General features: G+C 44.4%; 1 protein-coding gene across 1 annotated transcript in view; it reads left to right on the top strand.

The window, feature by feature from the left end:
• The window catches only part of LOC141995938 (sodium channel protein type 2 subunit alpha-like), a 286439-nt gene that overhangs the window by 137958 nt on the left and 132867 nt on the right, over positions 1–15614 (top strand). Inside the window, exon 4 of the mRNA XM_074967488.1 lies at positions 13717–14041. Coding sequence (XP_074823589.1) covers positions 13769–14041 — 273 coding nt within the window. The 5' untranslated portion in view covers positions 13717–13768. The remainder of the gene's footprint in view (positions 1–13716; positions 14042–15614) is intronic.

Below are 15614 nucleotides of genomic sequence, written 5' to 3'. Positions count from 1 at the left end.
CAATGCAGGGACATGGTACTGGGTACAATGTGCAGTCAGTCTTCACAGCCCGAAGCAGTCTCTCTTTCCTGTTTGGAGCTGAGGGTTTCAGGTCAGTCACCAGCCCTCTGGCTGAGAGAGACAAAATGTTACCTTCCTTTCTGTTGTAGGGAGCAATTCCTGGGCTGTTGCCCCTCTGGCTGCAGTAACCTTGTGGCTCCCTGGAGCCAGCTGTCTCTCAAAACACTGTCCCTAACTGGGGTCAGCACGCACACACAAGCTTTTTAGTGCCTGCTGTTGGTTGCTCAGGCAGATTAATCTGGCCCTTTAACTCTTCCTCCTCTCAAACATGGTGCCTGTCCAGGCTCAGTTCATGTGTCTGAGAAATCTCATGCTCTTTGGAGTCTGCAGTTGGTTGTCCAGCCCATCAGTCAGCCTCCTGGTCCATGCTGCCCAGGTTGTTTGTGTGTCTCAAACACAGGCAAGGTAGAGAGCCTCCGTTTCAATTCCACAGTCTCTCCCTCTATATTGCTAGCTGTGGGAATTGCTGGGAGCTGTTCTTGCAAGCCCCCAAACTGGGAAGGGTTTTTTCTTTTTCTTTTTTTACATCACCTAGCACCACGGTCCATGACTAGGGCTCTTAGGTGTACATAGTAGAAATATATAATAAAGTTGTAGAGACCTGTAGCAATAGCTTTAGTGCAAGTTCCATAGGGAAGAGTATGTGATGTATTTAATAATTGTCTCTTGTTTGCATCACATAGGCTTTTTAGAGACTGGTATTCATTTGTTGAGTTTGAACTTCTGTACACATTAGATGCTCAAGATCAGCTTTGCCTACAGACAAGGGCACATGCATTGTGTTTGTGTGTGTGTGTGGTGATCACTGTATAGTGACTGACTCACAAAGAGGATAAGGGACTTAATACTACACACCCTTATAGAATCATAGAAGTGTAAGGCTGGAAGGGACCCCGAAAGGTCATGAAGTCTAGATGCCTATGCAGGATCAAATAAATTTAGATCATCTCTGACAGGTGTTTGACTAACACGCTCTTAAAAACCTCCAACGATGGGGATTCCATGACTTGATAATCTCTTCTAGGACTTAATTTTCCTTTATAGTTGGAAAGTCCTGATATTTCCTAATAGCTAACCTAAATCTCTCTTGTTGCAGATTAAGCCCATTAATTCTTGTCGTAACTTCAGTGGACATAGAGAACAATTGATCACCATCCTCTGAATGATAGCCCCTAACATAGTTGAAGACCGTTATCAGGTCCCCCCTCAGACTTCTTTTCTCAAGACTAAACATGCCCAGGTTTTTTTTTTTTTAAATCTTTCCTCATAAGTCAGGTTTTCTAACCCTTTTATTGTTTTTGTTGTTCTCCTCAGGTCTCTCTCCAGTTAGTCCACATCTTTTCTAAAGTGTGGCACTCAGTTGTCCCGTGGTACTTGGCTCTATCTCCCATGTCTTACATTCGACACTCCTGTAATAAACCCCAGAATATTAGCCTTTTTTGCACCTGCATCATGTTGTTGACTCGTATTCAATTTGTGATCCACTGTAACCCCCAGATACTTTTGGAGGGCTTTACCTTTAGTTCAAGTAGTAGAGACTTTTATTTATGAAACTGAAGGATCTAGGTTCTACTCATTATGAATTATCTCGTAACTGTATCTGTAGCACAAGGGTTTGTTGCATCTGTCTCTTTCACTTCATTGCAACTGAGCTTTTCACTTGTAATTCTCTAGCATTCTGCAATACCAAACTTTCCCTTGACACCACAGATGCTTCAACTACTAAGGCTCTAGCACCCAAAACTATTTCCCAACTACCTTCAGAGTTCCAAACATCCTGTATCTTTAATGCACTCCTCCTAAGTGCTGTGCAATCTTACCCTGCCAAAGTAAAACACCAGCAGCAGAATGACCATAAGAAGATTGATCACACTGCCCTCTGTTGACCCATCAAAGTTCAGCTGATTCATCACATTGTTAATACCTCCCCAAAAGAGAGAACATGCTGTAGTTTCCTCACAGTAAACAACATTAAGATTTGGAGTAACTATTGTCTATATGAAGGATTTTTAACAGAAGGAGCTCCCTGGCCCCTATATGGATTATAGGGCATTTCTAATCATAGGTAGTATCCTGGAAGACCAACTATATGTTGATGCCTCAATCAGATAGGAAAACGTAAAATTCTCATCTTTAAAAGGGCTGTTGCACCTTTAAGAAATGAGAGCTGCATCCTAGTTCTTCTTGCTTGTTGCTCAGCAACAGATTTTCAGAGGCTTGAAAAGAGCTTGAGGTGTTTGGGAGAAAAGATTACAAGAGAAAGCGGTGTGTGTGGGAAAAAAAGATGCTCAGAGGGAGAGGTGAGCCAGAGTTAAAATGATTAGGACATTACCACTGGGAACTGAAGTAAAATTCAGGGCGTGTCTTGATGAAAAAGAGTTTTGAGTGGAATTTTGGCAAGTAATAAGTCTAAAATAACAGGCAATCAGTGAGTAGAAGAATACATTTTGTTGTATAGACTTGTAATTGGGCACAGGAATGGGGGAGGAAAATTTATTGAATTATATTAATTTCTGATGCATTAAGACACAGAATTTATAAAATTGGAATATTTGTAAAATTATTTTTAGAAAAGTAGAATAAGACTTTAGGCTCAGTTTCAGGCTTGATGTAAGCAGGTGTAAATCCGCTTCACACCACTTTTTGCATCTATTTCATACCAACTCTGAATTTGGTACACTGACTTTTAAATAATTATGCTATAGGGAACTTGTTTTTAATTCCACAATTATTACAGATGGAGGCCCTGAGCTGCAATTTTCCTGGAGCTGTGGTTTGTTGATTCACATATATAAAAGCTGTCCTCTGCTTCAGACATACTACACTGCCTTGGATCAGTGCCCACCCATTGTAGCTCTTATTTTGCACTTAAGTTTTGATAATTCTTTAGCTCACCTGGCCCTTTTTTCTGGCACCTATCCTTTATGATTTGTAGAAAGGGAAACAAATCATTTTCTCTTGTTGTGTTAATATAGTGATCACCACATGTTACTATTTCTACTGCATTGGATCCATGTTGAGTTCAGTAAAGCCAAGAAAAATGTGCAAAGAGCAACAGGTAGTTGAGACAACTTTAGTGCAGCTCCTACTAGATTTGCTAGCGGAATTTCCCTTTAGGATGACCTAGAAGAGCTGTGCCTTTCTGCAGCGGTAATGTGCAGGGCACCCCCACAATAGATTCAGACACTGGAGGGAGTATCCCATTATTTGAGTCTGCTCTAGTGTTTACCACCAGTTGGCAGACATGACATAAGCTGCATTTGCAGACTTGCCGCACTTGTTCTCTCATTAAAGGACTGATTCTGTAAGGTCCTGAACATTTTCAACTCCCATTGAAGTGACCTTGAGAGCTTTCAGCAGGCATTCAGCTCCTGACAGTGTTGGACGATATGAGCATTAGAGAACTTCATGTGGCTCGGTGCTATGTTTTTTGTCACTAAAACAGGAAAAGATCAGATTTCTTCTTGTTGGTTTGTAGGGTCTGTTTAGGAAAAAATGTGAAAAGTTTGAATGTAATAGTGTTTACTGTGTAACTTATTGAAGGTAAATGGAGTGGTGATTCTTCTTTGCATATTATACAAATGTGAGGTTACTTGGTTCAGTCCTAGGTTTTAACATAAGAAACTCAAGGATAAAGTGGTCCTGTCTTGAAAAAGGTCTGGATTAGAAATACTATGGCATTATGTATTAGATCTAGGACTTTAAAAAACAAGATGCATTACATTTAGTTTTGATGTTGCACTACTATGGCATGCTTGGTGTGGGGCAACACCTTAAGACAACTCAGAAATGTAAGGCAGTGCAGAATGAGGCTTCTGGTTGGTTAAGCAATGCTTTGCACTTGAAGGTACATGCTATTCTGTAATTATGCACTGCCTGCCTCTCAGTTTCTAAGTGGAATTTTAAGCTGCAGTTTTTCACATATAAAGGGCTGTAATACTGCTACACCTGTGATTAGCAGAGGCACTTGGGGTATCCCCTAAGTTAAAAAGGGATGATGGTGGTAGGACCCTTCTTTTAAACAGTCATTGACTTTTGGAATTTAGTTATTCCCCCACCTGTTAGGTCAGAAATAGCTCAAGTTTCTTCACGTACAAGGACAAGAGGCAAGATCCTTTTTTTTTTTTTTTTTTTTTTTTAAATGGGATTATAGTGAGAGTTGAAAGCAGGAACTTCTATGAGAGGGTAAGATGAATATAGGCATAGTTTTTTGTCTGGTTGATTTGTTAATGTGGATGGGGTTCAATCTAGTTCAGCCTACCATAGAGAGAGTCTTATTTTTTAATTTTTTAATATTCTTGTATCATTTTAAATTATGTAAATCTACCCAGGATTAAGGGTGTTTTGTTATAAATTAAAATCAGTAATAATACTGCTGTCACTTAGCCCTGGTCTACACTACGAGTTTAGCAGCGTTAGATCGATTTAACCCTGCACCCGCCCACGCAACGAAGCCATTTTTGTCGACTTAATGGGCTCTTAAAATTGATTTCTGTACTCCTCCCCGACGAGGGGATTAGCGCTGAAATTGACATCACCGGGTCAAATTTGGGTTAGTGTGGATGCAATTCGACAGTACTGGCCTCCGGGAGCTATCCCACAGTGCTCCATTGTGACTGCTCTCGACAGCACTCTGAACTCAGATGCACTGGCCAGGTAGACAGGAAAAGCCCTGCAAACTTTTGAATTTTATTTCCTGTTTGGCCAGTGTGGTGAGCTCATCAGCAGAGGTGACCATGGAGTCCCAGAATCGCAAAAGAGCTCCAGCATGGACCAAACGGAAAGTATTGGATCTGATCGCTGTATGGGGAGATGAATCCATGCTATCAGAACTCAATTCCAAAAGACAAAATACCAGAATATTTGAAAAAATCTCCAAGGGCATGAAGGACAGAAGCTATCACAGGGACCCGCAGCATGAAACTTAAGGAGCTTAGGCAAGCCTACCAAAGAGGCAAGGGGGGAGTCTCACGCAACAGGGATGAGGATTTTGGGGATGAGGAAGATAGTGCATACCAGGCAAGCAGAGAAACCGTTCTCCCTGACAGCCAGGAACTGTTTATCACCCTGGATCCAATACCCTCCCAACCTGGGCTCCCGGATTGAAGGCAGCTCTGGTGAGTATACCTTTGTAAATATAACACACGGTTTAAAAGCAAGCGTGTTTAATGATTACTTTGCCCTGAAGACTTGGGATGCATTCGCCGCCAATACAGCTACTGGAAAAGTCTGTTAACGTGTCTGGGGATGGGGCGGAAATCCTCCAGGGACATCTCAATGAAGCTGTCCTGGAGTTACTCCCAAAGCCTTTGCAAAAGGTTTCTGGGGAGGGCAGCCTTATTGCGTCCTCCATGGTAGGACACTTTACCACAGCAGGCCAGTAGCACGTAGTCTGGAATCATTGCATAAGAAAGCATGGCAGCATGTGGTCCTGGTGTTTGCTGGCATTCAAACAACATCCGTTCTTTATCTCTCTGCGTTATTTTCAGGAGAGTGATATCATTCATGGTCACCTGGTTGAAATAGGGGAATTTTATTCAGGGGACATTCAGAGGTGGCCGTTCCTGCTGAGCTGTTTGCCAGTGGCTGAAAAGAAATCATCCCCGCTGTTAGCCATGCGGTGGGGGGTGAAGTGATCATCCCAGAGAATTGGGTGTGTGGGGGGGGAGGGGTTAGTTGGGTTTGTGCTGCACGTTAACCTGAAAACATCAGCTCCTCCTTTTAAATGGCCAATGTGTCTTTTTCAATTTTAATCTCCCTTTTTTTTCCTCCTGCAGCTGCAAAAGTTTCAATGCTGCAACTAGCATCTCCGTCCCAGATGCTAGCGCAGATAAGAAGGCGAAAAAAACAGACTCGTGATGAAATGTTCTCTGAGCTCATGCAGTCCACCCAAACTGAAAGAGCCCAGCAGAATGCGTGGAGGCAGACAATGCCATAGTCCAGGAAAGCACAAAATGAACGTGAGGACAGGTGGCTGGAGCAACAGGAGAGGTGGCGGCAGCATGATGAAAGGAGGCAAGATGCAATGCTGAGGCTACTGGAGGATCAAACTGATATGCTCCGGTGTATGGTTGAGGTGCAGGAAAGGCACAGACCACCACTGCAGCTCCTGTGTAATCAACCACCCTCCTCCCCAAGTTCCATAACCTCCTCACCCAGACGCCCAAGAACGCGGGGGATGGGGGAGCTCCAGGCACCCAACCACTCCACCCCAGAGGACTGCCCAAGCAACAGAAGGCTGGCATTCAATAAGTTTTGAAGGGCAGTGTGGCCTTGTCCTTCCCTCCTCCACTACCCGACCCAGTGCTTCTCTCCTCTCCCACCCCGCCCGGGCTACCTTGGCAGTTATCCCCCTATTTGTGTGACAAATTAATAAAGAATGCATGAATTTGAAACAACATTGACTTTATTGCCTCTGCAAGCGGTGATTGAAAGGGAGAGGGGAGGGCGGTTGACTTACAGGGAAGTAAAGTGAACCAAGGGCGCGGGTTTTCATCAAAGAGAAAGAAACAGAACTGTCACACCGTAGCTTGGTCAGCCATGAAACTGGTTTTCAAAGCTTCTCTGATGCGCAGCGCACCCTGCTGTGCTCTTCTAACTGCCCTGCTGTCTGGCTGCACGTAATTAGCAGCCAGGCGATTTGCCTCAACTTCCCACCCTTCCATAAACGTCTCCCCCCTTATTCTCACAGATATTGTGGAGCACACAGCGAGCAGTAAAAACAATCGGAATATTGGTTTCATTGAGGTCTAAACAAGTCAATAATCTGCGCCAGCGTGCTTTTAAATGTCCAAATGCACATTCTACCACCATTCTGCACTTGCTCAGCCTGTAGTTGAACAGCTCCTGACTACTGTCCAGGCTGCCTGTGTACGGCTTCATGAGCAACAGCATTAAGGGGTAGGCTGGATCACCAAGGAAAACTATAGGCATTTCAACATCCCCAACAGTTATTTTCTGGTCTGGAAAGTAAGTCCCTTGCTGCAGCTGTTCATACAGACCAGAGCTCCTGAAGATGCGAGCGTCATGTACCTTTCCCGGCCATCCCACATTGATGCTGGTGAAATGCCCCTTGTGATCCACCAGTGCTTGCAGCACTATTGAAAAGTACCCCTTGTGGTTTATGTACTGGCTGCCTTGGTGGTCCGGTGCCAAGATAGGGATATGGGTTCCGTCTGTGGCCCCACCACAGTTAGGGAATCCCTTTGCAGCAAAGCCATCCACTATGACCTGCACATTTCTCAGGGTCACTACCCTTGATAGCAGCAGCCCAGTGATTGCGTTGGCTACTTGTATCACAGCAGCCCCCACAGTAGATTTGCCCACTCCAAATTGATTACCGATTGACCAGTAGCTGTCTGGTGTTGCAAGCTTCCAGAGGGCTATCACCACTCGCTTCTGAACTGTAAGGGCTGCTCTCACCTTGGTATTCTTGCGCTTCAGGGCAGGGGAAAGCAAGTCACAAAGTTCCATGAAAGTGCCCTTATGCATGCAAAAGTTTCGCAGCCACTGGGAATCATCCCAGACCCGCAACACTGTGTGGTTCCACCAGTCTGTCCTTGTTTCACGGGCCCAGAATCGGAGTTCCACGGCATGAGCCTGCCCCATTACCACCAGGATGGCCAAATTGCCGGGGCCCGTGCTTTGAGAGAAGTCTGTGTCCATGTCCTCATCACTTTCCTCACCGCGCTGCCATCGCCGCCTCGCCTGCTTTTGCAGGTTCTGGTTCTGCATATACTGCATGATAATGCTTGAAATGTTTACAATGCTCATAACTGCCGCGGTGATCTGAGCGGGCTCCATGCGTGCCATGGTATGGCGTCCGCAGGAGAGCGGAGTGGCAGCGGAAGTGGTGGCTGATGACCTGTGAGGTGGATTCATGAGAGCAGGAGTGCAGAGTTGAAGCGGGAGCCCATGAGAGATAACTTGGAGAAATTCGCTATCGAGACAAGAGCAGGAGAGCAGAGTGGCAGCAGAGGCGGTGGTTCGATGACGATGGTTAGCAGTCCTACTGCACCGTCTGCTGAAAGCAGGATGGCGCCCACACGGAAAAAAGGCGCGAAATGATTGTCTGCCATTGCTTTCACGGAGGGAGGAGCAACTGACGACATGTACCCAAAACCACCCGTGACAATGTTTTTGCCCCATCAGGCATTGGGAGCTTAACCCAGAATTCCAGTGGGCGGCGGAGACTGTGGGAACTGTGGGATACCCACAGTGCAACACTCCGAAAGTCAACACTCGCCTCGGTACTGTGGACGCACTCGGCCGACTTAATGCGCTTATTGGGGACACACACAATCGACTGTATAAAATAGCTTTCTAAAAATCAAATTCTATAAATTCGACCTAATTTCATAGTGTAGACATACCCTTATAAAAATTCATGACTAGAGTGAAATCATGCAGTTAGTAGATACATGAGCTAACCACTAATTTAATCAATACAGATGATTGCAGTGATATTTTGGCACTTACATACATTGCCTAAATGTTGCTTAATAAATCCAGTTCAGATGGATGAATCTGCAGTAGTTAAGAGTAATATTTATTCACTGCCAAAGGGAAAATGTCAGTTCACTCACTAATGTAAAAAATAGCTGTTTAAGTGAGATTTATTAAATGTAATACTCAGATTTTGAAATATACGAATGTATATTATGTAATTGTAAAATTATTTTGAGAGTTGGCCCTGTTTTGTGATTGAAGATTGTTAAAATTAGTGCCTGTATCAAATCATTTGGAAAATCCAACTAGGGTTCTAAAGGAAAACACACAAGGACACATGAATGTGGCTGAAAACTCTTAATTTTCTTGGCCAGTAGCTGATAGTCATAAGTAAACAAATGTGTCTGTTTTGCCAGTTTGCTGTTTTATATTAGCTATCCTAGTATCAGCCTCTGTCTGTGAAGCAGATACAGTACAGAGTCAGAGAATATTCCACAGTAAGCACTTGGGGTGAGGACAGGGGATGGGTTTTAGGTATGACCTTTTCAGGAAGGGTAGCTGAAGGCTAGAAGAATTGATAGTGACTCATAATCTTTTATAAAGAGAAATATTAACCACTTGATCTAGAAGGATGTTATCAGGTAATTCTTTTTAGATATTGATCATCATGGCATGCTTTGTGATTCTTTTGAATGTCTGGAAAATCAGTTGGTCTTGTGGAAATAGAAGGAATAGGGTTTCGAACTTTCTGATTGCAGAAAACTGAACACCCTTGCCCTGCCCACTGCCCTAAGGACCCACCTCTGTCCTGCCCCTTATCTGAGGGCACCCCCCACTCACTCCATCCTCCCTCCCTCTGTCGTTCGCTCTCCCCCACCCTCACTCGCTCATTTTCTCCAGGCTGGGGCAGAGGGTTGGGGTGCGGAGGGAGTGAGGGCTCTAGCTGGAGGTGTGGGCTCTGGGGTGGGGTCAGGGATGAGGGGTTTGGAGTGCAGGAGTGTGCTGTGGGTGGGAGGGTGGGGCTGAGGAGTTTGGAGTGTGGGAGGGGGCTCGGGGCAGGGGAGTGGGATATGGGAGGGCTTGCAGGGTGCCAGCTCTGGGAGGGAGCTTGGGTGTGGGAGGGGATTCGGGGTGTGGGCTCAGGGCGTTGCTTACCTCAGGCAGCTCCTGGGAAGTGGCAACATCCCTCTGGCTACTAGGCAGAGGCGTGGCCAGGTGATTCTGCGCACTGCCCTTGCCCGCAGGCGCACCGCCCCCATAGCTCTCATTGGTTGCAATTCCCGGCCAACGGGAGCTGCAGAGCCGGCGCTCGGGGCGGAGGCAGCCCACGGAGCCTCCCTGGCTGCCCCTGCGCCTAGGGACCTGAGGGACATGCCGGCAGCTTCTGGGAGCTGCATGGAGCCAGGTGGGGAGCCTGCCTTAACCCCGCTATGCTGCTGACCGAACTTTTAATGGCCTGGTCAGCTTTAGAGGTTTATATTGAATCATGTTGTGTTTTGGAGATCTGGAGATTAACAGCAGTTATCATCACACCTGTACAAACATCAACATTACACATCACTGGGAGGGAGGGTAAGATTGCCCCCAGGGAGGTGAAAGTGTTGCCATGGCAAACCAAGGCAAATCCAAACTGTGCCCTAAGGCTCCTCTCTTTAAACTCCTTTGTTTGTCAAACAATTACATAACATTGAAAAGAATGAAAATTTAATAATTATGTAACAATCATTCCACGTAACAAGACCATAGGGAATTATGAGAGTCCAAAAAGGTGTTAGATTTATTGTTACTACACAAATGACTTTTAAAAGCAAAACAAATGATGAAGCTACTGGTATAATACATGAAATATGAAGTATAAATGCTGTAGATTAATACCATATTATGAAAATCTGCATATTGGTAGGATTTTTGAGACTGTTTAATATTACACATTGTATAGAACAGTGTGGAAATACAATACTTCTATTACAGTGGAATACTTTTAATTGGTACACCCTCCTGGAGTTAGAAAACATGCTTATTAAGCTATTTCCTTGATTAGCAGAGACTCAAAGAAATGCATTGTATTGGGAGAGAATCACATTCATTTATTTAATTCTTTATAATATGCTCATTTTAAAAACAATTCAAGTATTTAAACTACTATAATAAGGTCAGACTGACTTACTGGGCAAAGAAGCAGAGAAGTAATGTGCAGTGAACAAGGGTTTACACTATACCTTCCATCCTTTTTCTAGCCTCAGAGATGAGGAAGCTTTGGCCCCTTTAAGGATTACCCACCCCCGGCTTCCTAATGGGCCTGAGGAAGGGAGCTTTGTGACTGATCGATTGATTGTGTGTACAGAACAGTGTAGCATAAGATTGTTGGTTCCCATGCATCCAAGGGAAAGGCTTTCTGCTAGGAAGAAAAGCCTCCTCCTCCCCATGATATTAAAGTAGGACTGGTTTGGTGGGCCTTGCAGTGGACTTCTGCTAGCCACTAGTTTGGGGCTGGGAAGGAAATTTTCTCTCACAGCGTGGGGTTATTTCATTTCCCCACAGCAGCCCAAGAACTCAGTGCATAGAGTAGATTTTTAAATTCATTTTGTTGCAATTTGCCAAGTGCCCAGTGCAGTCACTTGTTCCATAGTGGGCTGATTCCCCAATGAAGTGGATTAGGTGAAAGCATCTCTGAAAGAACTTGGGGAACATTGGATGGGGCTCCTATGTCTGGCTCAATGAAGAGAAAACTCTCTCCCCCACTGCCTTAATGCTGGTAAAAGCGGAGGGCAATGCATTCCAGCAACAGTGCTGGAACAGGTTGACCAGGTGGGTGGCTGGGTGGCTGGCAGTGGCCCTCCACCAGGTGGAACAGATTATAAAGGAAGGATGAATTATTGCTGGATAGTTGCAAGGTGTGTTAAACTACATTCCTGGCGTCTTGTATTTCTTTCTGTAGTGTCTGAGACAATAGGAAATTTATATTAGCAAACACAGTGCAGACCTGCATATTACTGTTAATAGGCTTGCAGAAAACAGTGTGTGCCACTTGAGTGGACCAGGGCCATGTCTACATTTACCGGGGATCGACACTGCTGCGATCAATGCAGCGGGGGTCGATTTAGCGGGTCTAGTGAAGATCCTCTAAATTAACTGCAGAGTGCTCTCTGGTCGACTCTGGTACTCCACAGGAACAAGAGGAGTAAGGTAAGTCGACAGGAGAGCATCTCCCGTTGACGCAGTGCGGTGTAGACACTGCAGTAAGTCAACCTAAACGTTATTCATGTAGCTGGAGTAGTGTAATTTAGGTCGACTTACCCCGGTAGTGTAGGCAACGTGTGTATTTTATCTGTTCTTAGTTACTGAAATACATGACACTGTTCCTGTTTTCTGGCAGTTGTACAAGTTCAGCATTTGTGCTGTTGCATTTGACTTGTGCAGCATTCATCGTGGTGATAATTAACAAAAAAGAGTACTGTTTTCATTTTATCAAGCAGTATGAAAGATTAAGAAGTACATCTCATGATGAATAGTTAAATATATTTGAATATTAGGGCTTAACTACACAATTAGTTTGCATCTGGGGGGTGTGAATCTAATAGACACTAGTCTGCCGCAGTTTAACTGTTCGTGTGGACCCTGCTTATGTGCATTAACAATTTGTTAATGGTCTTTGTTCTAATCCTCTAGAATATTGGACTATATCAACTGAACTGTTAATGTGCATCAAAGAAAGATCTATATGGACAGTTAGAGCGAAGCAGGCTAGTGCAGGGTAGATTCGCACCCCAGCTTGCCATGAACTTAATGTTCATGTAGACAAGCCTTTATTATTGGTTCAAAATATATTCGATATTTTTAAAGCAGAGTGGAAAGTAATCTGCTATCAGTTATAGTGGATGTCCAGTGTCTCAAATAAAATAACTTTACAGAAAACTAACAGTGAATATTCTGAAAAGCTCCCAGGGCATAAAAACAGGGCTGTTTTGGAAACTGTTTTCCAACCATTGGACCTAATATCACAAGGACTTAACTATGTGTTTAGCTTTATACACTCTGAGTAATACCATTGATGTCAATGGAACAACTCAGTGTGTACAGTTAAATACAGACACAAGCCTTTGTGGGATTGGGGTCTCAACAATGGCAACTGTAATAAATTATTTTTTCTTAACGGGGCTGCTGGAATTATTGGGTCACTTCAGGAAACAAATGGTATTAGCCTTTATTACTTACAACATTCTGAACTACAAAAAGTAAAACTGATTGTCAAGTTATGAACTTTTCTCATTATCTCATCATACTTTTGTTTATGAAGTTGGCTTGATCATCAGAAGAATTCAGTACCCATGGGTTCCATGGAAGCCAATGAGAACTGCAGGTAGTTAACACCTATGAAAATCAGGCCAAGTATATGCAGAGGGCACGGCACAGTTTACTGTGACGTATAAGGCTGTCTGTCTGTCTGTAAAGACAGATCAAGGAGTTGTGAAACTAGCAATGAAGATTGTATGTATAGTCTGATTCTGTTTTCCTGACTTTTTAAAATTGTATTGTCTTGCGTTTTCCTCAGGCAGGAAAAGTAATACATTTCATGCAAATTTGGTCATGGTCTCTTGTTAACTTCAATGGCTTCAGCTGTGAAGTCCCTATTGCTTCCCCTCCAGTTTTGCCAAAAAGAATCAGTGTCACTATGCCAAAGATACAATTTGAATGGAATGGAAAAGCTTAAGTGGTTAGCTTTTTATTAGGTAGCTGTGAAATAATTCAAGTCCCTTACGGTACAATGCTTTAGGAGAGGGTAGGAGGCAAATAACAGTAATTGTAAAGATTTTAGTCATTATTTGTAGCTGTCCATTCATATTTTAAGTAGGTAACTTAAATACATACCAGAAACTAATAGTATGTATTAATGGCATAAACTTTATTATTTTCAAGAGTTTGATTTCTGCTTTAGATCTGATCCTGCAGGACCTGCTACTCAGGAGATAAATCCCATTGATATTATGGCAGAAGTGGATTCTTATGCAGTGATCTTATGCAGTTAGGTACCCAGTTTCCTCAGGTATCTTTTTGAAAAATCACAACCTTAATGTTTTAGATAGTTTACATTTTCAGTTACTGGTAGGTAAAACCAGATAAGCCATTAAATAAACTTCAGGGAGTGTTTTGATTTTTGTTCCTGTTGTATTCTTGTTTTCCTAACTTTTTTTTTTTCTGTTCCTCTAGAACTTTTTTATACAAGAGGCTAAACGTAAATTAAAATTTGCAGAATGAAAAGATGGCACAGGCACTGCTGGTACCACCGGGACCTGACAGCTTCTTCTACTTCACTAGAGAGTCTCTTGCAGCTATTGAACAACGTATCACTGAAGAAAAGGCTAATCGTATCAAACAAGACCATAAAGATGATGATGTCAATGAAGAAAATGGTCCAAAGCCAAATAGTGACTTGGAAGCAGGAAAGACACTCCCATTTATTTATGGTGACATACCTCCGGGAATGGTGTCTGAACCCTTGGAGGACCTGGACCCATATTACATCAATAAAAAGGTAGCTGTTTACTAAACCTATTCTTATGCTGCATCTGTTGAATTTAATGCACTGTTAGACTTTGAAACCTACTGTAGCATGGGAGTGGCCAGCTTGGCAGCCTCAATGAAAGTCATATACATCCTGTGATGTCACATACACAAATTGATTTTTGTGGCCACAGTATGAATTTATTTGTAAATGTTCCATTTTTGGTAGGGTGCGCTGCTTTTCGGTGATGACCATTGTGATAGACCCAGGCCAGTTGGGTACAGCAGAGTAGCCCTATTGGGATCCAGGAAGTGGGCGGGCAAAGCCCGCCCACTGCTAAAGGCTGGGGGGGGGTCCACAGGACCTGGAAAACCAAACAATTATGGGGGACAACTAATGAATAACAGGGACAGGAGTGCGGTCAAAGGGTCAAAGGAAGGGAACTGGATGGGGACACCAAGCAGAGGACCCGGACAGTGCCCACTGCTCCTCAAAGGCGTCAAGGGAGTCAGTGGACGCCGCCCAGAGGAACTCTGCCCGGAGGCGTGAACGGACAGAGGATCAGAAATAGGCCCCGCAGTCACAGGAGACTGCATCGGCCAACTTCCTCACCCTGGTTTTATAGATGGCCACTTTAGCCAGGGCCAGGAGGAGGCTGACCTGCAGCAGAGTAGCAGAAGGCAGATTTTCTGGCCACTGGATTAAGTTTTCTGTTCCCTAACTGACCAGAGAGGGGCTGTTCCAGGCTAATGAGAACACCTGACTCCAATTAACTTGCAAAGAGTCAGGTGAGGCCATTAAGCTAATGTGACCACCTGACTCTAATTAAGGCCCCTCTAATAATATAAAAGGGCTCACTCCAGTCAGGCAGAGAGGAGCCAGGGGAGAGGAAGTGTGGCTGAAGGGCTGGTTAATGAAGACACCCTCAGGTCACTGGTAAGGGAGTCCTAAGGTAAGGGTGAAGAAGGGAGAAGCAGGAGAGCTGTGGGGAAGTGGCTCAGGGAAATGTAGCGACTCTGGTAGTAAAAGGTTGGCTGCCAACAGCTGCTACCATTAGGGTCCCTGGGCTGGAACCCAGAGTAGAGGGTGGTGCCGGGTTCCCCCCAACCCACCACTATAGAAACACCTCATGGGAGGGGAAGACAGGCCCCCGTCAGGACAGGAGGCTAACCTGTTTTGGCATGAGGCCGTAGGAGCAACAGAGACTCTGGGAATTCTCTCACCAACCTCCATTGCTGGCTTATGATGAAAAAAGGCTCAGTAGACTGTATCCCTGGCCCTAGAGAGAGAAGGGCTACGTGGAGGATTGCAGTGAGCCTCTGAAACTAGCATAAACCGCCTGGAAGCGCGGGACACACGGGGACAAGGTCGGAGCTCTGCCACACCATATATTCCTCAGAGTGCTTGCCATCTGAGTAGGGGAGGGGAACTGGTTTGCCTTCCTGCTCCCTGTTCCTGTTTATGTTCTGGTTCCTGTTCCCTGGACTCAGTTCCAGTTTGTGTGTGTACGCATAGTGTTGAGTATATGCAGCTACTCAGTGCCTGCTGCTACATACCTGGCATTTGAACAGTTATATTTTGTTCAGGCTGTTGCTGACTTACC

This window comes from Natator depressus, chromosome 11 (genome assembly GCF_965152275.1).
Source record: "Natator depressus isolate rNatDep1 chromosome 11, rNatDep2.hap1, whole genome shotgun sequence".
NCBI classification, from domain to species: domain Eukaryota; kingdom Metazoa; phylum Chordata; order Testudines; family Cheloniidae; genus Natator; species Natator depressus.
Note: the sequence above shows the minus strand (reverse complement) of the source record. Positions and strands in the feature narration are given on the sequence as shown.